Source organism: Lampris incognitus, chromosome 3 (assembly GCF_029633865.1).
Source record: "Lampris incognitus isolate fLamInc1 chromosome 3, fLamInc1.hap2, whole genome shotgun sequence".
Classification (NCBI taxonomy): Eukaryota; Metazoa; Chordata; class Actinopteri; order Lampriformes; family Lampridae; genus Lampris; species Lampris incognitus.
In genome coordinates, this window is record NC_079213.1 from 11,083,268 (window position 1) to 11,111,207 (window position 27,940).

The 27,940-nt window shown below is 46.2% G+C and overlaps 1 protein-coding gene across 1 annotated transcript in view; it reads right to left on the reverse strand.

The window, feature by feature from the left end:
• Positions 1-233: 233 nt before the first annotated feature.
• Positions 234-27,940, reverse strand: part of cacna2d1a (calcium channel, voltage-dependent, alpha 2/delta subunit 1a) — a 152,827-nt gene continuing 125,120 nt past the window's right edge. The window contains 15 exon segments of the mRNA XM_056275601.1: positions 234-4,943; positions 10,906-10,988; positions 12,431-12,543; positions 13,495-13,621; positions 14,997-15,052; positions 16,271-16,323; positions 18,816-18,968; positions 21,129-21,200; positions 22,729-22,796; positions 23,083-23,154; positions 23,236-23,351; positions 23,622-23,684; positions 23,960-24,044; positions 27,279-27,376; positions 27,502-27,592. Coding sequence (XP_056131576.1) covers positions 4,821-4,943; positions 10,906-10,988; positions 12,431-12,543; positions 13,495-13,621; positions 14,997-15,052; positions 16,271-16,323; positions 18,816-18,968; positions 21,129-21,200; positions 22,729-22,796; positions 23,083-23,154; positions 23,236-23,351; positions 23,622-23,684; positions 23,960-24,044; positions 27,279-27,376; positions 27,502-27,592 — 1,373 coding nt within the window. The 3' untranslated portion in view covers positions 234-4,820.

Consider the following 27,940-nt stretch of genomic DNA (forward strand, 5'->3'; position numbering starts at 1 on the left):
TTCCTTCTCATTCTCACACACACACACACACACACACACACACACACACACACACACACACACACACACACACATCCAGAGGGGAAATTTGATTCTGGCAATATGACAAATGTTCGGGACAGAAATACAACCTACTACTGGAAACGACAACAACAACAACAACCAAAGATAGATATTTTTGCCATAAACCAAAATCACTGCCAGAACTGTGAGTGGATGCAAGGCAACAGATGGTAATTATATAAACGTTTATTCTGAATATACCTTGCTTGCACATGAATAAACACATTTTCCTCCCTTGGATTATAAACATTTCAGTTTTTTCTTTCTTTTCTCCTTCCTGTTGAGAACAAGATCAGTATTATACAAATTTTCATTTACACGACTGATTCTGGAGAATCGAGTTCCATGAAAGTGTAACATGTTAAAGCACAATCGAGGGAGATTGACAGAAAGGCCCGCCGAGACCCGATCGAGGAGGGGCATCTAGCAAAGGGGGGTTTCCATGGATATATCTATATATATCCATCCACCAATGGCCTGCTTTAAAACCACAGGCAGCTGAAAAAAAAGATTGACTGACAGGCCTGTCAATCATCCTGCCTAAGAAGTGCAGGTAAACTGAACTCTTCATTTACAACACACATGAAGCAATCCTCAAGAAGAGTCCAGAAAAATAGCCCAAAACCCACACGGTCCATAATGAGAGCACTGACAGCATCAAAAAAAATAAAAAAATAAAATAAAATAAATAAAAATAAAAAAATTTCCAGTCACATTGATTATATTGAATTCCTGAGGTGACAGCATCTGATTTTAGCACTTAACAGAGTGGCGTGGGGACATCTGGCAACGTTTCAAGTGCATTTCTAGCAGGCTTCGGTGCGTTCGCCAGAAAACCGGTGACAGAGATGGATATGTTTGGCGTTTGTTTTTCTTTTCTTTAGAATTGGTTGCCCACTCGTTCGATATCCATGCAGTGTGCACCCGGTTTGACTTAATATGAGTGGTCCGCTAAAGGCTTTGACCAATCAGATCAACTGTGCTGGAACGTCACACCGTCCAGTCAGGTTTCCTTCTGCAGTCCCGTTCAGATCGGGGCAGAGCCAAATGCTGTCTCCCCAAGAGCAAGGCAGTAATAGCTGATCATACCAGAACAATATCAGGAACAAATGCCAGACAACCAGAGTATTATGCTTCCCAACATCACACACTTAAGCAGGAGCACACGGGATACATATATGTATTTATATATTTTCATGTCATTGTCAGCCACTACCATGCAGCACTGGGAAAACAATTCATTAGACTTGCACTTTTCAGTCTCATTAACATTGCACAAATATTAGAGTATGATAATAGGTTATTCTCTATCAGTGAATCAGAGAGTCCTATGGCACTTGATAGTGTTCAGTGTTAGTAGATACTCGGGATCATAAATACCAGTATGTTAGTGTCACCACGTCGTTATTGTCATAGTATTATAGGTAAGAGCAGAGGAGGACGTTGCCTTTAACCAATGGTTCAGACGACCTGTAGAGTTACTGAGACGATGGCGGTTAAGTGACGGCGCGAGCGGCGGATTTGCCAGTGATGTGATTTTAAAAAAAACAACAACAAAAAAACAACTGGGAATCTAACCTGGCTTTTACAAAGAGGCATTTATTTGGTTTTGAGTTCTGAAGGAACAGCCAGAAAGGAAACGGGGGGGGGGGGGGTCCTGACATTACTGATCATGACACAGGAGTGTAATTTGTCATCGTATAATTCAGTAAAGTGTTGTGAGAGGGAGATAAGTATCACGACCAAGACCGCCAGGCTTAAATCATGCGGTCTGTGACTTGACACAGACCAGACCGGAGGGTTTCCTGCCAGGATATATCTCAGTGTGTTTGCTGGAAGTGACGGCTGAATGTGACGGGACGACTGCGGTGACGTGCAGCAAACTAACTGAGGTATAACAAATAGTCGTGAGTCATCAGTAAATGATAACACTTAAGATTGTCAATTATCTGGAACAGGCAATAATGTGAATTATCCAACTGTGCAGTTCATGTCATTATCCGCTACATTACACTTTGCCAGCCCGAAAAAAAAAAAAAAATCAACGTCGACACAATAACGTCAGCTACAGTCGCATTAATGTACTGATTGGGGCGCAATCTTTAAAAAAAATACATTAAGGCTAAATTGTCCCTAGGTGTGAATCTGTCGGCCTTGTGATGGACTGGCGGCCTGTCCAGGGTGTCTCCCCGCCTGCCGCCCAATGACTGCTGGGATAGGCTCCAGCATCCCGCACGACCCTAATTAGGATAAGCGGTTTGGATAATGGATGGATGGATTAAGGCCACTGAGTTCTTTAAACTTCCTGCCTTTTCTCTTTTTTACTTTTGTCGGGTCGGCCTGGTTTAACCCTCCGTCTCACGAGTGTGACGTAAAAACAGACAGCACATCATTTACATGTTGTTTCCATAACCATCAGACCATCACATCCCCCCCCCTTTTTTTTTGGTCACCCTGACAAAAAGTCAATAAAGGCAACAGAGTCCCAAACAAAGATGTGACGATCCTCCCACGTGAAGGTGAAGTACATTTGATGGTAATTCGGTAGCGCTGCACATTAAAAGAGTCCAGATTTGGTCCTGTGAAATTTGAGGCACATTTCTGTAATTCTCTTACATATTTGGCAGCTTTTTTTTTCTTTTCTTTCCTGAAGGAATGAGTTTGCTGACTGGTGCATGGATGTGCACATCTATACCTGTACTGTATTTTCAAAATAATCAAGGCTCAGCGTTTTTGGTTTTCATTTTTCAAAGCCATCCAGCAATGCTGAATTTCGCCACAAGAGGACACTGTTACATAACCTCACATGAACAGGAACACGTTTTGGATCCGTGGAAACAGAAAACCTGGGTGAAAATCAGCTTAAAAATCTGGGTATTTTTAGGTGAAAATCGGGAAAAACCGAAAACGCTGAGCCTTGAAAATAATCTAACAAATTAGAAAATGCACCAAACCTTTTTCGAGTCTACAAGCAAAGCAAAGCTCAGCATGAGGGGGCATGAGAGGGCAGTGAGGGGGCATGAGAGGGCAGTGAGGGGGCATGAGAGGGCAGTGAGGGGGCATGCAGCGCGAAGCAAGCTTCAACACAAATTGGAGCGAATTGCAGTTCATAAATATATCTGTAGAGAGAAATTAAACTCATTTTCAGAACTGCATGATCGCGGGTAGAAAAGAGCTCGTTTTGTGTTTTCCACCGAGCGACTGCAAATACAAACCTCCGTTATGGTCTAAAGGTAAATAAAAAGATGGAGACAAACTGAAATAGTTGGGAAGAAAGCAGTTTTCAAAATTAGCCTTTGGACGTTTGCATGTTGTATTGCAATGCAGGAAATAGCATGAAAAAAGGCAGCAGTGGGTACAGATGCTCCCATATCCCGTACCGATACACCCCCCCCTCCCAATTCGTTGATCATCCGATCAAATCGTGGCAATAAAACAGTAGCATGCTTTCCTGACTCCTTTCAAAAAAAAAAAACAGCAAATAAATAGTTAAATAAATTATCAATAAACACTCTTTTCAGTCAGCGGCCGCACAGTCTGGTCTGAGTCGATAAAGGGTTTGTCTGGGTCACAAGAGTTCACACGGCACTGGAGTTTTCGTCCGACAAGCACACACACCAAAAGCTGACCGGGGTCAATCTGGTCGGTTAATGTGCGTAATGGCAGCAAGGTTCCGTCGGAGCGATCCGACTCCAAGTTGGGAGGACCGCCAGGCGTTTCACCGATCCTTCATACCGACCCGAAACGCCCTCGCACTTGGAGACACAGCAGACCGTGGCGGTTGCTGCAGGGCCGTTCAGCGAGCATGAACATTTTCAGAAAGCACTAAACTACATGAGGAGAACAGCAGGGTGGAGGTACAGACGCTGCAGCTTATTCAACCCTTGGAGACGCTGTGAGGTGCGGCAAAGTGCTATGAAAAAATGCTACTTCAAAACAATATTGAAAGAGCACACTGCCACCGACACCCCCGGTATCAGACAGACTGACACGAGGGCTTAAGTTTGCAATGCAGAAATGTAGTGCTTGTTATTGCGATGGCAGCTAAAAAAACAGAACCATGAAACAATAAATACTCTTTAACTAGCCACGGCACACCCATTCACAATAAATTATTTAAATAAGTCGACACATCGCGTGTTTTGCAAAGGGCAGCACTTTCTGGCAGTGTTGAATAAAACTGCTCAACATCTTAGGTGAACCATAGCCCCCCGCCGCCGACACACACTCACACACACACACCCACGCACGCACGCACACACCTCCGTCCACCCCCATCCAGGTTCAGAAAGTCACTTCCTCTGGCAAAGTAAGGCAGTTCGATCTGTGGCCTCGGTCGGTGGTTGGGTGGCGTCGATACCGATAGAAAGTTCAAAACGTGCCAGGCGATTTTCATCCCCGTGGATTCTTCTAATCTCAGCTGGCTGGGGCTCATGGGGTGGGGGTCAAAGGTCAAGTTCTCTCTTATCACCTCCTTATCTTCCAACAGACGTTCCCTTTCTCCGCTCTTTTGCCCTCCGCCCCCGTTGGTGAAATGAGATGGCTGAAGGCCCTGAAAAATTAAGGTATCAAAAGAGGGAAGTGGCGGGGGGGGGGGGGGTTTGGATTTTTTTTGGTTTTTTGTTTTTTTGTTTTGCTTATTTGTCAAGAGTCTCATCAGTCGTTGGCCATTTTAGGCAGCTTGCGTTACACATGCTGGTTGCCGCGGTGGTTGGTAGTAAGATAAAGAGGGTTCATAGTCGTTGTTGGGTCAGAGGTCATGAGGGGACGACGTGGTGTCTGAAGCCGGTCAGAACCCACAGCAGAACCAGCTGCAGCGCCACCATCTGCCAGACTGAAGGACTCAGGCTGGACGCTCCGCCACAGCCAAAGTCGTCTTCCTGGTGTTTGGGAGAGGAGGCGGACAGAGAGAGGGGGTGAGTGTGTGACAGGCGTGTCTCGGATAACATTCTCTTAAACCTGATTCGAACTGGGTCAGTTTTACCAGGGCTCGTACGGTAACCTAATTCTTAAGGGACTTTTTATATGAAATATGTAATCACTGTAATTTACCCGGTCCCGGAAACCATTTCTAGAACTTTTCAAGGACACTTCCCATGACTGAATTTGGCAAATTACAGAATTTCTGAATATTTCCCAATTTGTAAAAATTGTGGACACAGCAGATTAAAAAATCACACTTCCTGTCGGTAAATCCTTAATCCAGTTTGAAACAGGGCTTTAAACTCTCCTCAACTAGATCTCAAGCCGGATTGTGAGAAGGTCACAGATCCTAAAAAGCTCCAAAATATCTCATTGACATCTTATATATATATATATATATATATATATATATATATACATTTCTGTTGTTTTTTTGTTGATAAAACTTTCTTTCTTTCCTTTTTTCTTTCGGATGGCTGAATGCAAATAATCTGAGCCGTCCCTGCTGGACAGAAACTGACCTGATCGTCTGCGAAAGCTTAGCATCTGGAAAACACTACAAGGGAAATAAAGGTCTGACTGCCTTGATACAGTTTCTGTTCGGGAAAATACTTAAAAATTCACAAACATTCACCAGACAAAACGTTTGGGTGTTTGAGGCCCGAATAGGAAGCGACGGGTCGGGGTCCGTCTGGATTAGTAAGCAGATGTCAGCGTAGGATGGACGCGAGAGTCTATTGGCTGAGACAGATATAGATAGATGGACAAAGATACAGAGAGCGTGGTCGGGAGTTCAAAGTCGGGAGCGGTGGAGAGGATGATGGTGAGAGACAGAAAGAGAAATAGGGGCGAGGCGGAGAAAGGTGAAGAGGAGTGGGGGGGGGGGGAGAACCGTGATGGTGGAACAAAAGAAAAAGCGACAGGTGAACGACGTGGAAAGAAAGAAAAGGAGATGAGGTTAACGGCACACGGCGGGGAAGGCGGTGAGACACACAGAAGGGAGGACGGAAAGAAAGGGAGAGGTGAAAAGAAGTGAAGGGGATGGATGAGTGAAAATGAAGAGTGAAATGGAGAGGGAGAGAGCGAGTACCAGACAAACGAGGGATAGCAGAGATGAGCGTAAGACGAGTATGATTACCTGCATGCTGATACGCTGATCTAACCCCAATTACTGTGATACTGCGATTATTGAAGTGGTCATGTGACCCCGCGATTATTGAAATGGTCATGTGACCCCGTTATCTAATACGCAAAGTCATCAGGGTGAGGTCTTTATCGAGGTACTCAGTAGAATACTCTTTATTAGTCATTTTGTACATACATTCAAATGAAATGTGTTCTCTGCATTCAACCCATCCTGTTGTAGAGGAGCAGTGGGCAGCTGCAGCGCCCGGGGACCAACTCCACTTCTTCTTCCCATTGCCTTGCTCAGGGGCACAGGCAGGAGTATTAACCCTAACATGCATGTCTTTTTGATGGTGGGAGGAAACTGGAGCACCCAAGGAAACCCACCGCAGACGGGGAGAACATGCCAACTCCACACAGAAAGGACCTGGGACTGCCTGGGGTTTCGAACCCAGGACCTTCTTGCTGTGAGGCGACAGTGTTGACCACTGGGCCACCGTGCCGCCCTCGAAACCTGATTAAGACCCCCGAGTATTCGCCCCATCTTTCGATCTTTTGACGCATGTGATTTGTTTTTCAGGTCCTGGACTGCTACAAACCAAGACAACGTAGTAGTAGTAATAAGTAGTTTCCGTGGAGCGACTAGACTATGTAGACATCGCTCTTCGAGTAAATACGTTACCGAAGGTCCGCGGTAGTGTAGCGATCTAAGCATCGGCTTTATGTCGATGCAGTTGCCCACTGGGGACCGGGGACAACTGCAGTCTCCAAGCAGTCTCGTCAGATCCGACTATGGCCGGACTCGATGAAGCAGCGATAATTGGCAACGCTGTCTTCGGGAGGGGGCGGAGTCGGCTTGTGTTCGTCACATGAATGCGTCTCTGTGTGTGTCGAAAAAAGCCGTGGTTCTGCCTGGAGTCGCCTTGTCATGAAAGTGACAAGGCGACTCCTTCGAGAATGCCGGCTGGAGAGATGCAGTTGGCGAACGCATGCAGTATGAGGGTGGGTGTTTGAACTAAAATAGGGATCGATTGGCCACTAAATCGGGAGAAAAAGGGAAAAATCAGAAATGAATTTATAAAAAAAAAAACATTACCGATATGTACATTTACCAACATGTGTTCACAGTAATCAAAGTATTGGCATCATCTGATGACTCCTAACAAATCTGATGACTCCTAAAAATCTGATGACTCCTAACAAATCTGATGACTACTAACAAATTTTATGACTCCTAAAAATCTGATGACTCCTAACACATCTGATGACTCCTAACAAATTTGATGACTCCTAAAAATCTGATGACTCCTAACAGATCTGATGACTCCTAACAAATCTGATGACTGCATGTGAACATACTCGGTCACATTTACCATGTCAGTAATCACAGTTATCACCATAACTGGGGTAAGATCTGCATATCAGTGTGGATGCAAACACACTCGTGGATAAGATGAAGAGAAGGTGAGAGAGAGAGAGAGAGAGAGAGAGAGAGAGAGAGAGAGAGAGAGAGAGAGAGAGAGCGAGCGAGCGAGCTTGATGGGACTGACCCGAGACAGCACATGGACAGTGGCAGCAGTAACATGAGCAGAGAGGAAGCCAATGGGGAGCCTGCGCTCCTCCGGCACATGGCCTCATCCTAACCATCAACAGGCATTCACAGACAGGAAACGGGAGAAAAAGAGACAGAGAGAGAGAAAGAAAATCATGCAGCAAACATTCCACACGGTTAGCACGTTAGAAATCAAACATGAACACAGCTGGAGAAAACCAGGTTACGGTTGTGCAATAGCGACTAGTACATGACAGAGATATCCATCAGACCAGAGAGTTAGTGCATGAGATTTGGGGGTTTTGCCTGTTATGTGTGTGCGAGAAAGTGCAAGCATCGAATTCATAAGAGCGGCAAACTCCGACACAGGAAATAAAAATAAAAACGACTATAGAGTGAAAACAAATAAAGCGTTCAGCACAGAGGTTTCACACGCAGGGGATTTGCACTGCTGGAGAAAGAAAAAGTGTTTGTTTACTCTGGTTATTCACAAGTCAGATACCAGCCGAGTGTTCGTCTCTGCGTGGGAACTATGTGTGCACGTGTGGTACGGATATCGAGAGAACTGAAGGGAAGCAGCCATTCAGGTTAGAGACCATACAAGTGGCTCAGGGAAGAAAGAGAAAAGAAGACGAAGGACGTGCATCATGTGACTTTAGTAGCGAGTTAAAGGAGTTAGGTACATGCAGGATGTCTTAAATGACAGCTGCTGAGAAATTAACCACATGATACCGAAATGATCGGCTGGGAGAAAATGGAGGATTGTGGTCCTGATAGAGTCGGGGAGGGACCTATGGGAAGTTTTTGTGGTTTTGATATACTTTATTGATCCCCAGGGGGAAATTACACTCCGCATTGAACCCATCCTATCTGTAGCTAGGAGCAGTGGGCGGCCGCCCTGCAGCACCCAGGGACCAACTCCAGTTCGTCTTGCCATGCCTTGCTCAAGGGCACAAACAGGAGTATTAACCCTACCATGCATGTCTTTTTGATGATGGGGGAAACCAGAGCACCCAGAGAAAACCCATCGCAGACACGGGGAGAACATGTAAACTCCACACAGAGGACAACCTGGGATGACCCCCAAGGTTGGACAACCTCAGGGTTCGAACCCAGGACCTTGCTGTGAGGCGACAGTGCTGACCACTGCGCCACTGTGCCATTGGATACCTGGTTAGCTGAGGCTAACGGCTTATATCTGCTACAAAGCCATGCTTACATGTAAATAACTTATAACAAGCACACTGAGTACAAACGTGTGCACGGGGTGTCTGGGATATGTGCCAAAAAAACAACACACCATTATAATTAGTTATTTTGAATGGCGAAGAACTTTGGTGTGTACAAGATACAGTTAAGGTCAAAATTATTAGCCAAGGAACTATGGAACATTTTCCTAAAATTCTGCCCAATGTTTGCATCATTCATAAAACTTTATATAGTAAAACATTCATCAATGTTAAGGCCCCTATTTATTACATTTTAGAATGTAAAATAAATCTTCAGGTTTGCTTTTACCAAATGTAGTGAAAATTGAGGTGGTCAAAATTATTAGCCCCCCCATGTGATATTTTGCTTTCAAAACACACCTGACCAATCAATCAGCTTTCAAACCACACCTGAGCAATCAGTCACTATTGAACTTTACTTAAGGGACTCCAATGAACAGGGCTAGTGGCACTTGAACACTTGATTGAGAGGGACTACTCTTATATCTTGGTAAGAAGTAATTTCATCATGCCAAACAGTAAAGAAATTATTGTGGAACTCAGAAAGAAGATAGTGGATGCTCATCTTACGGGGGAAGGCTATACTGCCATTTCCAAGTATTTCACAGTGTCTAGAACAGCTGTGCATTGCATCACTGCAAAGCACAAGGAGACAAATTCTGTTAGAAACAAACATGGGCGTGGTCGAAAGTGCAAGATTTCAAAAGCTTTGGAGAGGAAAATAGTCAGAGATGTCAACAACAATCCCCAGATCTCTGCCAAGATGATTGTTGCGCTGAGCTGGCCTCTTCTGGACTTCGTGTTTCAAGGAAGACTGTTGTGAGGGCTCTTAATCGTGGTGGGCTTCGAGGTCATCGTCCAAGAAAAACTCCATTGCTCACACAGTGGCAAATCAGCGCCAGACTGAAGTTTGCCCGTGAACATCTGAAACATGGGCATGAGTTTTGGAAGTCTGTCCTTTGGTCTGATGAGACTAACCTTGAGCTGTTTCGGCACATGGATGTTGCTTTTGTTTGGTGAAGGAAAGGAGAGGCCTTCAACCCTAAAAACACAGTTGCCAGAGTTAAACATGGTGGTGGGAGCATAATGCTGTGGGGCTGTTTTGCTGCTTCAGGCACAGGGACCCTTGTTCGGGTGCATGGGATCATGAAGCAAGAAGATTATGTTGACATTTTGAAGGATAACGTAAAGAAATCTGCTGCCAGTCTAGCTTTAGGTCGCTGCTGGGTCTTCCAGCAAGACAATGACCTGAAGCATACAGCCAAGTTAGTCCAAAACTTTTTGAAGGACACCAAAATCAAGGTCCTGGAGTGGCCCTCTCAGAGCCCAGATCTCAATCCGATTGAGAATCTGTGGTGGGAGCTCAAGGTTAATGTCCATACTGGAAAACCACGCAATTTGGGTGAGCTGGAACAATGTGCCATGGAAGAATGGGCTCAGATCCCTCAAGTGACATGTGCCAACCGAGTTAGGAATTACCATAAGAGGTTGTTGTCAGTTGTGAGTCAGAAAGGTTACACTATTGACTATTAATTGTCAGAGGGCTAATAAATTTGGCCTTGTCATTTGTTTTTCTGGTTTCAGTTCAACGCATCAGTAAAATATCTTAATCAAGCTTAGTGGAGAGTTTGTCTTTGTTCTTTTGGGAGCAATTAAACTATAAACACTTTTGGTTATGGACATTTCCATGGAAAAGTTAAGGGTTTTGTTTGATTTCATAAAGGGGGTTAATAATTTTGACCTTAACTGTAAGTGTGCTCACATTTTGTTTTGGATGTGATGCTTTCACTACAAACGCCAAGCTGGCGAAATCCCCAAAGCCCCTAAGGTGTTTCTGAGATTTTTGTTCGACCTCCATTCTTCTACAGCAGTGATGCCGTGCGACGGGAAAATCCTACACGTTGCACCTTTTTAATTAAAAAATGTGGTAAAATTAAAAAAAAAAGTATTTGTGCAACACATCAGTTCTGAACAAAATATGAAAGCGTCCCCCATTTCTTGGGAGGGACTTACGTTGTCCGTGTTATCGAAACAAAGAGTAGGGCCTTTCCGGTACCGCGGATTCTGTGCCAGTTCACACGGATCGGGACCTTTGGCTGGACAAACCAGTTCAGGAAAGTAAAATGGGATTTTAATGCAACAGTGACTGAGGATGTTGACATTTCTGAGGTTGGAGTTTTGATTACAGCATACAACAGATTTAACTTTGCCACAAGTACAATATCTGTACCCTGCCTCGATGGTACCCACAAGTACGCACAGTCACATAAATGCGTAAGTACAGCACATGTACTCGGCCCTTACCTTCACCATAGTCTATATTTACCCTCTACATACACACATATACCCACACACTTTCTCTTATGCAAAGTGAATAAAGAAATGCTTCATACAAATCAAATTTGACTGCTGACTAATTTACAGTATCACAAGACACTGTCACTACGTCATAACCGACTAAGTACTGTACACATATTGTCAAAAAATTTCTAGCACAGTCGTCAAGTAGCCTTCAGAGGATACTGTCTGTTTTGCATTGGAATAAGATTGCCCAATAGCTGTGTTGTTGCAGCCATTTTTAAAACAATGTGTGTTTAGAACAAGCTTTCTGCATCATGGACTACAGCCTCGTCTTTTTTTGAGAACATGATGGGTTTATTTGTCAGCCTTTCAGAGGGAACTATCCCACAACACTCCATCTGCCAGGCAGACTGAGGGAAACCTGCCCAGAAACAACCGAATTTGTTGCCAAATCCTAAATTTCAATTTCTGCAAAAGAACGCCCCTCAAATTGTGCCCGCAGGATTCAGGAGATGCAAATGAGAAAAATTACGATGCGGAAAAACTATTTGCCATAAGCTGGAAAAACGACCTTCTTCTGCCTGAACAAAATTACCCAGCAGCCAATTTTCTGCAAAGGCTTTATGTTAAGATCGACATCTACCCATGATTATCTTTTTTTTTTTGTTGATTTTTCCCTCCCTTTTTCTTCCAATTGTACTTGGCCTATTACCCCACTCTTCTGAGCCGTCCTGGTGCTGCTGCACCCCCTCTGCTGATCCGGGGAGGGCTGCAGACTACCACATGCCTCCTCCAATACATGTGGAGTCGCCAGCCGCTTCTTTTCACCTGACAGTGAGGAGTTTCACCAGGGGGGTGTAGCGCGTGGGAGGATCATGCTATCCCCCTTCCCCCCGAACAAGCTCCCCAACCGACCAGAGGAGGCGCTAGCACAGCGACAAGGACACATACCCACATCTGGCTTCCCACCTGTAGACACGGCCAATTGTGTCTGTAGGGATGCCTGACCAAGCCGGACGCAATACGGGGATTTGAACCGGCGATCCCCGTGTTGGTAGGCAACAGAAAAATTATCTTGCCAACAGCATAAAAGAGTCGGGATTAGCATGGTGCCTAAACATTGAGTGTTCATTCAACAATACCGACTTGACAGGAAAGAGACAGCTGACTGGTGCTGACAGCATCACATGTACAAGCTGTTGGCCGGTCGCTGGTCTCCACGCTGGGTAAAGGATACAGGGCTGCTCATCCTGAATCAGCGGTTTGACGTCACATGACAGACAGGTGTGTTTGGCATCCGCAATGATGAAGACCAGGTTGGTTTTGGGCATCTTTTCAGCATGGTAGATCCTGGAACAAAGGGAGACACAGCAGAGAGGAAGACAGTGTGGACGGGTGTCCAGGGAAGCCGAGACTCTGACTTCATTTTAAGATGTTTTCAAGAGACGAATGAATTTGAGCGTGTTTCTGATCCCTCTCCCTGTGACGGGGTACACTGTTGATTTCCTCACTAGACTCATGGCCAGCAGCAAAACTCCAGGCACATTTGTTTAAATCAAATACACACGTCAATACCCCCCCTCACCCCCTCAGGTTCACCGCTGTTCGCTGCATGACATAACCGAGAGCTTCACACTCCCCCAGCTCGGTCGGCCTGTATGGGATCGGCTGAGAAACACGATGAAAAGCATTTTCGGGTGGGTTAAATCAAGTTTCACGACACCGTTCCTTCATAGGAGGGCCCACATCTATTGCCCGGCCACCCCTCTGTCCCCCGAGCCCTCTGCCGGGACCCACATGCCGCCAGGCCACAAATGATTTTCTCTGCTCTTTTTATGGCCGTCGTTAAAATGAAACGTGCATGCGGCTAATGTGCGGGAACGCATGTGGGCAGGCACTCCATTAGGTGGCAAGAGGGGGCTTTAAAATGAGCTACGCGCACACGCTCACACATACCTGACGGTACACACACACACACACATACACACACACACACACACACACACACGTGCCAGAACAGTGGTCCACACTAGTGACTTGACATCACCTTCCAGGCATGTGGATTTTTTACTGCCCACCTCTCAGTGCCGCCTCTGGGGACTCCATGTCTGTCCCATGGATGGACGCGTGGGCAAGAACTTCGGGAATGAGTTTGAGCCTTAACTGTGCTACGTGAGTGTGAGTCTACATACTGGTTGCTCGAGTGTGTGTTTGCGGTGCAGTTGAGAAACATCACCGAAAGATGAGTTCCTAAATTGCCCGATACCCTTCCTTGAGGTGTGTGTGGGTTATTTGTTTTACCTAGTACAGTTCTCACAGCCCACGTTTCCTCGGACGGTGCGCTCGCTGTTCTTGAAGAAGTACTGCGTTTGCTGGGTGATGCAGCCCTCCTTGGACATGACATCCGCCAGGTCGTCATCGAGATCAGCTGTGGAAGTGCACACAAACACACATTGTTGTTGTTTTGGACCCCCCCTCCCTTCTCCTCAATTGTATCCGGCCAATTACCCCACTCTTCCGGGCTGTCCCGGTCACTGCACCACCCCCTCTGCCGATCCTGGGAGGGCTGCAGACTACCACATGCCTCCTCCAATACATGTGGGGTTGCCAGCCGCTTCTTTTCACCTGACAGTGAGGAGTTTCACCTGACACAGGAGTTTCACCAGGGGGATGTAGCATGTGGGAGGATCACGCTATTCCCCCCAGTTCCCCCTCCCCCCTGAACAGGTGCTCTGACCGACCAGAGGAGGCACCAATGCAGCGACCAGGACACATACCCACATCTGGCCGCCTGCAGGCACGGCCAATTGTGTCTGTAGGGACACCCAACCCAGGCCGGAGGTAACATGGGGATTCGAAACAGCAATCCCCGTGTTGGCAGGCAATGGAATAGACTGCCGTGCTACCCAGACACCCACAGATACACACTGCTGAGCGATGCGCGCAGGTGGACAAATGTACGCACACAGAAAAACACACTTGCAAAATGTCCGTGTAGATTTCCCATCAGTCATCCAGGAATACAAGATGTTGAAATGAAGTCAGAGCACCACGCCAGATTCCCTACAGAGCTGAAGAGGCCAGTCAGACACGGGCCAAAAATGTTTTCAAATCTCCAGTTACAGTCAAGTGTGTGTTGCTGCTTCGCCATGACAACACGCAAAATACACACATCCACTGCATGATTCATATGCACTGAGATAAGGGATTTGAATATTCAGACGCAGTTTAAGTAGTGGACGTACAGCTCGGATGCTTTCAATCTGCAGGCATTAAATTACACACTTACATACTTGTGCACTCAAACACCCCCCCCCCCACAGACACACACACACAGGCGATTGTTTGACAAGATGTACACTTGCAAATGCTAAGAGGACAAATGAGGGCTCAGATCTTCAGATCCATGTCCTCGCTGAATAAATAGTCTCTGCTTGTGGTACCCGCCTGATGCGTACTGTGTCAGTGTCTCGAAAATGGTTTGTTCAATACTTTTTAAGGCCTCGTCACCATGACTAGAAATGGACATTTTTTACCATTTCATTTCCATAATGAGGACATCTGAACCAGCTGGAGCTCCGCTGCCTATTCCCATCTCGCAAAACATCTTACTCGAGAGACGAGCAGCCGTCCTCTTATTCTGCGCTACACTTTTTTCACTGCGGTGAATGTGGAAATATGAGCTCAGCAGCATGTGAAAGTATTATGAGTAATTTTCTGAGGAACTCTGCTACGCTGAGAACTCAGAATGTGCTCTGGTATTGCTGCTGAAATGTGCGATGAATATCTCAATGAGAGCTCACCTGCTTCCAGAAAACTGGGGAACGTGATGCTGACCAGTAACTGCTGCAGGATTGACCTGGAATCAAACACACAAACAAGCAAATCAATCCTCAGGTGTATACACACTGGATAAAAAAATTCTATATCGCCAAAATCTGTGTAAAAAACATCTGCAACTGATTTAATTTAGGATTAATTAACATTACGAACCTCGAATAACTTGTAAAGTTATGAAATGAAATCACAACAGTGGGAAGGATGTGATGAAGTAAATACTGAGATACGAATCGTCTCTGGAGCTGTTCAAACATTTAACAAATTAATCTCCAATTAATTTTATTATATCTAATCCAAAAGTTATTACTGCTTGACTCCACTTTGAGTAAAACAAAATCAACTTACACCTCAAGGGATCTTCTCTCCTTCTCCCTTCATTATGTGAGTTTGTGTGATTTACAGTATCTTTTTCTGATTTTGTGTGATGTACAGTATTATTATGTGATTTTTTGTGATGTACAGTATCATTTTGTGATTTTGTGTGATGTACAGTATCATTTTGTGATTTTGTGTAATGTACAGTATCATTATGTGATGTTGTGTGATGTACAGTATCATTATGTGACTGTGTAATGTACAGTATCATTTTGTGATTTTGTGTGATGTACAGTATCATTATGTGACTTTGTGTGATGTACAGTATCATTATGTGATTTTGTGTGATGTACAGTATCATTTTGTGATTGTGTAATGTACAGTATCATTTTGTGATTTTGTGTGATGTACAGTATCATTATGTGATTTTGTGTGATGTACAGTATCAATGTGATTTTGTGTAATGTATAGTATCATTATGTGATTTTGTGTGATGTACAGTATCATTGTGATTTTGTGTAATGTATAGTATCATTATGTGATTTTGTGTGATGTACAGTATCATTGTGACTTTGTGTGATGTACAGTATCATTTTGTGTGTACAGTACCATTTTGTGATTTTGTGTGATGTACAGTATCATTGTGACTTTGTGTGATGCACAATATCTTTTTCTGATTTTGTGTGATGTACAGTATCATTATGTGATTTGGTGTCATGTACAGTATCATTGTGATTTTGTGTAATGTACAGTATCATTATGTGATTTTGTGTAATGTACAGTATCATTATGTGATGTTGTGTGATGTACAGTATCATTTTGGATAATAGGGCATCATTTCATGAAAATAGCGAGCATCTTATTATGAAAAGACATCACTATTGCAATACTACATTACATAGGAATAGTTCACAAGACTCACCAGGCTGCAGCGGTGCCCCACCATGCAACATTCAAAATATCTGCTATGGTAGGCTGTGAGAGACAAAAACACTGGAATCAACACGAGGAAGGACAGTGGTGCAAGGAAACATGAAACTGAAAGTAAAAAGTGTAAAAATTGCAATTTAAATCTCATTTAACTTAACTTTGAATTTTATTTTTCTCTCCATTTGTACTTGGCCAATTACCCCATTCTTCCAAGCCATCCCAGTCACTGCTCCACCCCCTCTGCCAATTCGGGGAGGGCTGCAGACTACCACATGCCTCCTCCGATACATGTGGAGTCGCCAGCCGCTTCTTTTCACCTGACAGTGAGGAGTTTCGCCAGGGGGACCTAGTGTGTGGGAAGATCACGCTATTCCCCCTCCCCCCTGAACAGGTGCCCCGACCAACCAGATTTGGCGCTAGTGCAGCGACCAGGACACATACCCACATCCGGCTTCCCACCAGCAGACACAGCCAGTTGTGTCTGTAGGGACGCCCAACCAAGCCGGAGGTAACACGGGGATTTGAACCGGCGATCCCCGTGTCGGTAGGCAACGGAATAGACCGCTATGCTACCCAGATGCCCCAAAAGTTTAAATTTCTAATACGTCATTTGAACTTGGTCAGAGATTTCAACCCACTCTTAACCTCCATTTGTGATGCAGTGGTGGAGCTAAGTACAGTTACATGCTATTTCCACGTCTTTCTTAACAAATTAGCACAATAGCCCCCCTCGGCACGTGCTAGTATAAATACCCAAACAGTCAGTGACAAAAAGAAACACCACATGGTTTGGATGAAAGGCCCAGCACATTGTTCTGATTATGTTTAGCATGCGAGGGCCTTGTTTTGGTGAATCGGGGCCTCGTCCTCTCTCCTTGCTTGAATGTGTGTTGAGTCATCAAGGACTTTTAATCAACCATGTAAAAGGTATCCCCGGTTCGAGACCGCATCTTTGATCAGCCATATATCGCGTCTTTCATCTCACCTTGGTCATCACGGTGGGCAGTACATGTTTTTGTGTGGACCCAGTCAGGAAATTACATGCACAGTTGTGTGTGTGGTCTGAACGGATCACAGGAATTAGTGCGACAACATCTTTGCATTTGTTAAAAGTGCGACGAATCGAATGTTTTCAAATGCTCGGATGTGCATATTTTGTCCGGTTCCCCCTTAAAACACCTCTCCCCCATCCAAGAGCGTTTCATCAATGCACGCACCACCGCACAGTATTTCCTAAGTCATGAAATATATCGCCTCTTTATGTCAGTCTGAGCGCTAGCCAAGTGAGGCAGACCACCTAATCCTGTTACTACGAGTTAGTCCAGCTCCCTCTCTAACGCTTTCACCATACCCTCTGCTCCCCCTCTGCTCTCCTTTATCAGGATTTATGGCCCGCTCTGTGTGTGTATGTATGTGTGTGTGTGTGTGTGTGTGTGTGTGTGTGTGTGTGTGTGTGTGTGTGTGTGTGAGAGTGAGTGAGTGAGTGAGTGAATGAATGGGGGGGGGCATTTGAAATGTACATGAGCAAGAGTTGGTATGAGTGTGAATGAGTGCATTTGTGTGAGCATTTATGAGTATGAGTGTGTCCCCTTCCAAGTGTGTGTGTTTGTGTGAGTGAGTGAGTGAGAGAGAGAGTGACAGAGTGTGTGAGAGAGAGACTGTGTGAGAGAGTGAGTGAGTGAGAGAGAAGAGTGAGAGTGACTGAGAATGAGAGAGTGAGTGAGAGAAAGAGTGAGTCGGAGAGTGTGAGAGAGAGAGTGTGAGCAACAGTGAGTGAGAGAGCGAGTGAAAGAGAGGAGAGTGCGAGTGAGAGAGTGCGTGAAAGAGAGGAGAGTGCGAGTGAGAGAGTGTGTGAAAGAGAGGAGAGTGTGAGTGAGAGTGATTGAATGAGAGAGAGAGAGAGTGAGTGAGAGAGTGGGAGTGTGTGAGAGAGAGTGAGTGAGTGAGGGGGGAGTGAGCGAGTGAGTGGGAGAGAGAGTGAGAGTGAGTGGGAGAAAGCATGAGAGAGAGGAGAGTAAGAGAGAGTGAATGTGTGAGTGAGTGAGTGAGTGAGTGAGTGAGTGAGTGAGAGTGAGGGGAGAGTGAGCGAGTGAGTGGGAGAGAGAGTGAGAGTGAGTGAGTGGGAGACAGCATGAGAGAGAGGAGAGTGAGAGAGAGTGAGTGAGTGAGTGAGAGGAGAGTGAGAGAGAGTGAGTGAGTGAGTGAGAGAGTGATGAAGAGAGGGAGACTATTTGAAATGTACATGAGCAAGAGTTGGTATGAGTGTGAATGAGTGCATGTGTACTTGTGCCTGGCCATTTGTGTGAGCATTTATGAGTATGAGTGTGTCCCCTTGCAAGTGTGTGTGTGTGTGTGTGCACATGGGCTCTGTGAGAAAGAGGGAGAGAGAAAGAGAGAGAAAGGAGAGTGACATATAGTATTTGTGTATATGTCTAGATGTTTGAACATGTGCGTTCAGGTGTGTAAATTAGCTCGTGTGTGTGTGTGTGTGTGTGTGTGTGTGTGTGTGTGTGCAGTCTCTGGTTTATGTAACTCACCACGTAGACAGATCGCAGACCGGCAGCTGCCTTGCTCTCCCTCTCGGGGTCACAGAGGGACTGGTAGTCGAAGGTCTTCTTGAGGGTGAACAGGGATGAGTTGACCAGGCTCACCATCAGGATCGGGTCCACCACGCCGAAGAACCGGCCGATCTGCAAACCAGGCCAACCCGTTCACCACAGGGCGTTAATGTAGCACAGAGGACAAGAAACACGTCTAGCACACAGATACACACACATACTGATGTTACACACACATGTAATTGACATGGGTGAGCGCACACATACACACAAACACATACAAGCTAACCCTGGCTAATGGTCTAATTCAGCTAATTCACCACACTGCGTGTGGAGTCGCCAGCTGCTTCTTTTCACCTGACAGTGAGGAGTTTCCCCAGGGGGATGTAGCGCGTGGGGGATCACGCTATTCCCCCGTTCCCCCTCCCCCCCAAACAGGCGCCCTGACCGACCAGAGAAGACGCTAGTGCAGCGACCAGGACACATACCCACTACATCCAGCTTCCCACTCGCAGACACGGCCAATTGTGTCTGTAGGGACGCCTGACCAAGCCGAAGGTAACACGGGGATTCGAACCGGCGATCCCCGTGTTAGTAGGCAACCGAATAGACCGCTATGCTACCCGAACACCCATATATTTCTTTTTAGAGATAGTAACACTTCATCCCTCATGGATCCTACACTCATTTAAGCAGCTCCTCTAACACACACACACACACACACACACACACACACACACACACACACACACACACACACACACACAACCCAGCCACTCACAACCACTCAGTTCTGCTGCACAGGTGATTTCAGTAACAAGGAGCAGTTACAACAGATTGTGTGTGTGCGCCAGAGACCTTCATAAACTCACACTGTTGATGTGGCCGACAAAGAAATTCCTCAATATTTTCATTTTATAGACTGCCAAACCCCTCTGATGCTTTCAACCTCAAGTCAGCGTAGCCTCTGCCACCCATGCACACAAACACTGCATGGGTTTAGCCTCTGTGTGTGTGTGTGTGTGTGTATGTGCGCTCTCGTGTGAACACGTTCAAACACCCACTAAATGCAGACATGTGGACGCACACACTTAGTAAATCAACTCTGAACTGGGATGATGTACTTCAGTCTAATCTGATTAACACGGTCCACTAGGAAGCCATAACTTTTATTCGGAGGAAGTGGTTTGTCTCGGCATCTCAGAGGTGTGACGTGATTATGTGTGTGCGAGGAAATGTTTGAATACTTTTATTTGTGTTTCCACAAGGAAGTATGCAGCACAAAATATTGTCTTCATTCCCTCTTGCTCTCTGGGGTGTGTGTGTGTGTGTGTGTCCATACACGTACGTACTGCATAATTGAGCTGAGGAAACCAAAGCTATCCCCTTCCCTCGACTTGGTAGGGTCACAGTTAACAACCCGTCCTCCCCCCATATCCATTACCCCCACTTTTTTTTCTTCTGGGGGCTAAAAGAAATATAAATCTCTCAATCTATAAGGAAAAAGGGAGCCTTCTCCTCTTTCCCTGTGCAATAACACAAATAATGAATTAACAGTCACAGCCCCGCTGGCTGCAGACTCCCCGAGGGGCAGGGAGAAAAATAAAGGAGAAGGAGAAAGCTGGGGAGAGACATAAAGAGGGTGAGAAAGTGACGGAGAGAAAAGGGGAGAGAGAGAGATGGAAAGAGGGAGCGAGCGGAGTGAGGCCAAATGAGAGAGCCCGTGCTCCTGTAGGAAATATGATTGAGAGCACACGGTCCACTCCAAACAAGGCCTCAGGTCCCCGGGTTTTAGTGCCGCTGCCAAACTTCAGAGGGGGACTGATTTATCCAGCGCACACCCAGGCCTGATTAGGAAAGAACCATGGCCGCATGAAAAAACATTTACTCAGACTACAGCGGGGGCCCACCGCCGAATTTTAGGATGGGGAACGACGGCCGGGGGGCGGGGGGCTGCTTTGTGTGGAAGTGTGTGAGCCAAAGCAAGTGTGCATTTGGCTGTGTGTGTATGTGTGTGTTTGTTGGTGGTAGTAAAACAAAGGTCAAATCAGGTTCGACTGGCATGAGTTGTTTGTTTATACTTGGGGCCATTAGGGGCAGAATCCAGTTCGGAACAGGTCGAGCCGACGGCAGTTCACTTTCTTAGGGGCCGCGCGTTGGCTTCCAAGACATTCTGCTTTGATTTCGGTCATGAATAATTTAGAACGAGAGTCGATTTTGGTTCACTTGAGTTGCACTCGGCTGCTTTGACCGAGGAGAACAACAGTACACAAAGTGCTTCAAGAAACCCACCTGATCGATGTAATCGTCCCGATTGGCCATCACCAAAAAACCCCCGTCATCCAGAATGACACAGTCCACATACTGAAACCACACACACAAACAGATGCAGGATGAAACCACCGCCTCACAGAGGGGGTGTGGGGGTGATAACACCCCCCCCACCCACCACCATCAATGGATTCATTATGATGATTCATATGAGGTAGGTTTACAATACTAAGAGATAGGTAAGGGTTCATTATGAGGTAGCACATTGCTCACTGACAGATGCCTCTTACCACATCGTTCCGCTGGCAGCCACAGATCTCATCATTACACTGTGAACGAGCAGGGCAGTTATAAAGCTTTATGCAAACATGGAGACATGTGGGTGAAGACGTTGTGTTGTGGGGCCTCATGAGAAAACATTCTCTGGAGATTTTTCATATTTTTTTTTTTGCACCCCCTGTTGTATCCGGCCAATTACCCCACTCTTCCGAGCCGTCCCGGTCACTGCTCCACCCCCTCTGCCAATCTGGGGAGGGCTGCAGACTACCACATGCCTCCCCCGATACATATGGAGTCACCGGCCACTTCTTTTCACCTGACAGTAAGGAGTTTCATCAGGGGGACGTAGCACGTGGGAGGACCATGCTACCCCCCCCCCCGATCAGGTGCCCCAACCAACCAGAGGAGGCGCTAGTGCAGCGACCAGGACACATACCCACATCCGGCTTCCCACCCGCAGACACGACCAATTGTGTCTGTAGAGACACCCAACCAAGTCAGAGGTGTTGGTAGGCAACGAATAGACTGCCACGCCACCCGGATGCTCATTTTTTATAAAATTTTGCTTAATTTTGTTCTTGGGAGAAACAGCTAAGAGGACTCAAAGTCTGAATCAGGAAACATTCTTCACCACCCAAATTTGTTCTCACGAGTGCGCCGAATGTTGAATCCCACTGGAACATGCACTCATTCCCACACTATGATATCAGATACCTCAAAAAGACCATACGATGACAGGATGTATATATATATATATATCACCTTCAGATTTCTTCAAATTGTTCTTTTCTCGTTTGTTTGGTTTTTTTTGTGTGTGCACACAACCCTCAGACTCAACTTCCATTGATCCATTATCCAAACCACTTATCCTGCTCTCAGGGTTGTGGGGATGCTGGAGCCTATCCCAGCAGTCATTGGGTGGCAGGCAGGGAGACACCCCGGACAGGCCGCCAGACCATCACAGGGCCAACACACACATTTGCACCTAGGGACGATTTAGTATGGCCGATTCACCTGACCTACTTGTCTAAATATGATGGTGCAGTATTTCTGTGTAGGCCTGTGACATTTATATTCCTTCAGGCCTGAAATAGTTTAGAGACTTTCCCTGTTGTAAAGACGGGGTTGAGCAACAGGATTGCGTATACGCAGATAACACTGTCGGAGCTGCTACTAAATTTTGATCTCACCGACAAACAGTTCAAAAGCAAGCACAGGGCTGATGAGTCCCACAAGATTTCTCACATAGCTCTGACACACTCTGCAGGAATGACCAGTGGTTTCACGGAGGGGCGTTGAGCCAGATCAGTATGTGTGTTTCGGGAGATAGGAATCTACTCACATTGGTCCTCTGCGTGGTGTTGATAAAGCTAGACATCCAGGCACTGATGTCCAACTTCACGCCGACCACTAGGATCAAACACACGGAGCCAGACACTTTAGATCATGGTGGACCTCCGTGTTAACTTTACTCTCTGAACTCAGAAAAGGAAAACTTGGCCGAGGATCATAGAGAAGCAGACAACATGATGTGCAGCTTGTGTGTGTTTGTGTGTGTATGTCAGAGGGAGAGGGAGAAACAGAAAAATGAGGAGTATGGCTGCATAAACGAAAGCCACTCACTGTGTGTGTGTGTGTGTGTGTGTGTGTGTGTGTGTGTGTGTGTGTGTGTGTGTGTGTGTGTGTTGGGCCTTACCTGCTGGTTTCAGTGTGATGTCATTTATTGTGAGGTCTACTGCTCTGCTGACCAGGACTGAGTCATCACTTACTGTGAGAAGACAGAGAAATGGATTATTTCATATACACACACACACACACACACACAAATGCACAGCGGACCATCAATTACCGTTTTCGTTAGTGAGGTAGGGTGTTGGTGTGAAAATGTACAGATCGTTGTCCAGACTCCTCTTGTAGAAACTTGATTCGTACGTCTCTGGGTCATGCTTCCAGTACTGCCCAGCACTGTAAAAACACACACACACACACACACACACACACACACACACACACACACACACACACACACACACACGAAACTGGCTGAGCAGAAGTAAAAATGATTTGTTCAAGAGCAGTGCGGCGATGGCATTTACGGGGGATGTAGTTTGGCGACTCTGTTCTCCAGGTATCCTTTATGGGTTTACCAGAACAGCACATGTCATGTTGGATCATCAGAACCCACCGGGGACTCGTACAGAACATGGTTATCTGTGGAGTAACATCCAAAATCACCTTTTGGGGAAGACTCGTGTGATCCCTCCGTCAGTGGTGACATATCTGGCCACCACACCATGCCTGAAAGACAGGACAGAAAGACGCCATAAAACATTTCGTTTCCAAACTCTGGAATGTGCTTTTATGCCTGAGCGACATTTACTAGTGAGTCCAACGTCATGTTGCCATCTGCATCTCGTTGCTCTCGTCGGGAGTGTATCGCTAAATACGAAGTCACAAGTAATTGGAGCCACATTTCAATTTGCTTTGTTGGACCATAATAAACACACTGGGAATCAATATGGGAAATACTCTGGGAGTTTTGCAGCGAGCGGCGACTTGTGTACTTGACTTACTGCAGCTCCCTCTCCTTCCAAATCTTGATCAGGTCGGAGGTGATGCCGGCGTCCAGCAGCAGCCGGTTCACCAACTCCACGTTGCCTGCAAAGGGACCAAAGCACGGTTTGAACCACAACAAATAAAACCCTGGACAGGTTTTTCTCTGCCGCGGGGCTGATGGGTGGGAGGGCTGACGGGCAGGAGGGCTGACGGGCTGACAGGCAGGAGGGCTGATGGGCAGGAGGGCTGACGGGCTGACAGGCAGGAGGGCTGATGGGCAGGAGGGCTGACGGACAGGAGGGCTGACGGGCAGGAGGGCTGACGGGCAGGAGGGCTGATAGGCAGGGGTTAAAGGGGGCAGTAGGCCCCCCACGGTCGGCAGCAGTGAAGGTGAGTCACACGGTGATGAGAGTCATCGCTGCTGTTTCAGACCGACTGGTCTGCTGAGTAACAGACATCTGCTGGGACGCATGGGACAACCCACGTGGACACAGAAGTACAGACAAGGCAACGGACAGAGAGAAAGAAAGAAAAGGATCGAAAGACAGAGAGGAAGAGGAGGAAAACACAGCACGACAGAAAGAAAAAAGAACGAAGAAAAAACAAAAACAAAAGAAGGAACGAGAGAAAGAGATGAAGAGGCAGAAAATAGACTGCTCGACAGGAGAAATAGAAAAAGAAAGGGGACAAAGAGCACAAAAGAAAAGAGAAAAATGGGGGAAAAGAGCATGATAGAAAGAAAAAGAAGAAAAAACAAATAAACGAAAGAATGAGAGAAAGAAACGAAGAGACAGAAACTAGACTGCTTGACAGGAGAAAAAGAAAGGAGAAAAAAGAGCATGAAAGAAAGAAAAAAGAAAAATCAAACAAACAAAAGAAAGAACGAGAGAAAGAGACAAAGAGGCAGAAAATAAACTGCTTGACAGGAGAGAACGAAAGAAAGAAAGGAAAAGAAAGCAAGAAGGGATGAGGACAGGTGACACGGGGTAAATGGTGGAAGAGACAGTCAGACAGATGGAGAGGACAGAGAGCGGGGGCATCACAGAGGATAGAGAGAACAGGAAGAGAGGTGGAGGAGAGCTATTCTGTTTCTCTTTTGCTCTAATAACGTGACCAACACCGACAACAACTCGATGGGTCTCCGTGTCCCCCGTCTCACGCCGGGTCCCTCGTCTCACACCGTGTCCCCTGTCTCACGCCGGGTCCCTCGTCTCACACCGTGTCCCCTGTCTCACGCCATGTCCCTCGTCTCACACCGTGTCCCCTGTCTCACACCATGTCCCTCATCTCACGCTGTGTCCCCCGTCTCACGCTGTGTGCCTCGTCTCAAGCCGTGTTCCCCGTCTCACGCCATGTCCCTCATCTCATGCCACGCGCCTTAAAAAGCGGGAAGCCCGTTAAAACAGGTACTTCGTTTCCACACACCGCACAGGTGTGTGTGTGTGTGTGTGCGTGTGTGTGTGGTGGGAAGGTGAGTTGTTGGTGGCTAATGTTGTGTACGTGTAGCAAATAATTTTCGGAGACACCCAACACGACCACGCGACGCGAACAACGCGCGCGGTCCGAGGGGCCGATCAAAAGCCCCCTCCGACCCCTTTCTTAAACCCGCCCGCCACTTTGAACTCAACGACTAACTCCAGTCCATTAATGTCGAGGCTCAGCACCACTCCACCCACCCACCCACCCACCCACCCTTCCATCCACCCACCTTTACGACACGCCACACACATCAGAGAAAACAGCTGGCGCAACACTTTACCCACCGTCGCTCCTCCGGTGGTTTTCATTAGGGCTGCTTTATTGAAGGCAGCCCAGGAATTCCTAATGTACTTCCATCTTAGTCGCCACTGCAGTGGCTTAAACATGGAAAGCGTGTAACAACACTCAAGCCAGCAATAGTCCACACGGGCCATGATCACTCTTTCGCTCTCTCTCTCTCACTCTCTCTCTTATCCTAAAGGCCAACTCCATCAACCTAAATAGTCGATACTGAAACAGCGTGACAACTTTTATGAAGTCGACTGTTCCCCGGTTGGGAAGATTGAAGTGACTTTTAACACGCAAAACGGTGAAACTAGCCTCTGATACAATAAAACGGGGCCCGTTTATAAACATTGGCGGTGGCGGGGGCCTCATTTGTTAAAAGGAGGGGTGGAAAACAAAGGCGGATGAGCAACCGTTACGCACCAACGAGTGTATGCGAGCGATGGCACGGATGTTAATGCGTTGGTCAGATGTACGGGGAGAAGGTCCACTTGGCCCCTGATTTGCGTTTTATTGCTCCGCTCGTGCTCTCGGCTTGACGTGTCCTGCACTTTCTCACAAACACACAGTAATTGGATGAGGTTGAACGGCTATAGGTGGGGTGTGGAAGGCATATTACTGGTGGATTGTGTGTGTGTGTTAGTGTGTGTGTGTGTGTGTCACATCTAAGCCGACGTGCCTCACACATGTGCACTCAGCCGTGTGATGGTCAGACTTTTAGAGTTAGCATCAAATGGGTAACACTAACACAGGGTTCAATGGTACAAAGCTCTTTCTGGTCATGCACACCGCGCAGCCATCAGGCCAGACCTGTATTTCACTGGAAGGGGAGAGCTCTGGGAATAAGTTCAGTTGGCTGTCTTCCATTAAATGTTCAATACACACCCAAATGCCGAGCCAGATGGCCTTGATTCATTCATGTCTACATACTGTAGCCGATACTGTAAAGCTTAGCTGCCCTTTGAGATGTAAATGGGAGTCTCTGGCGAGAGCGTAGGCCAAGCACACCGTAGTGGAGAACCATATAAAATATACCCAGTATAAGTGGTTTCTATCCAGTTCTCATAAGGGATGATGACACTAGACACAAAGAAATTGATTGCATCTATTACAGTGGCACAACATTATCTCTGTGTCTTCTTTGTGTGTCTTAAATAGGGCCAGAATTCTGCAAAAAAGTCTGTGAATGTGAAAAAATACTTCCTGGTTTGTGTATAGGCTGCACTGTGTAAGAGAATACGAAAACGCATGCTACATGCAGCTGTATAAGAAAATGCAAATAACAACACTAGATTATACAGCTGTATGTGGCATTTTTATTTGCATTCTTTTACACAATGCAGTCTACTGACAAACCAGGAAGTACATTCCCACATGCACAGATTGCCTGCCAATAAAGTCACCAGCGGATGCAATTTCAGCGGTGTGACAGAGATACATAGAAGACCGCTCATTGTTATGACTGCTGATGGAGTGTTATCCCAAAACATGCATACATATGGAGATAATGTGGAAAAAGATGTTTTCCTTTAATTTCAGGTGGGAGGTGCAGGATGGAGCGGTTTTACTCACACATGGGGTTGTTTGGAGTCTTCCTGTCGATGTAATTGTTGAACTCCATGAGGAACTCTGTGTTGTTGTCAGATGGCTTCAAGTCCTTACAGTACTCCCTATAAAAACAGTCAATGTTGAGGTCTCCATTAGGCCTCTATGCAAACTTGCAGAAGCTATGGTAGAAACACAAATACCCTGTTCTGCAACAAAACACTGCTTTAATATTTTATCATCGCCTTACCTTGGAGCAATGAACGTATAGCCATACTCATCAAACTTGTCAGCTAGTAGGCTCTCAGAGACTAGAGGAAGGTAGAGAGCAATTAGTCTTTCTAAGCCTTTAAAACAGACATTTTAAAACTGATACTGGTTAATTGGAAACCAACATTATCATTATATGCAGATGACATGGTACTCCACATAGCGGAATAAATAGAACCTTTACAACAGTTTGCTGGTTGACAGTGCACCAGCAGGTGAGAACATCCATAAGAACAGTGAAATGAATGAAAAATGTTGCCATAAATGTGACTTAAGTGCCAGGGCATTCAATTAAGGCAGAAGAGCTCCACATACACAACTTTACACAGTAAAACTAGACATTAGAGCTACTGCAGTTTTGCACAGCACAGGTATATTTCTCGAGACAAACGTCTGTGAATCAGGTATGAATGTAAACG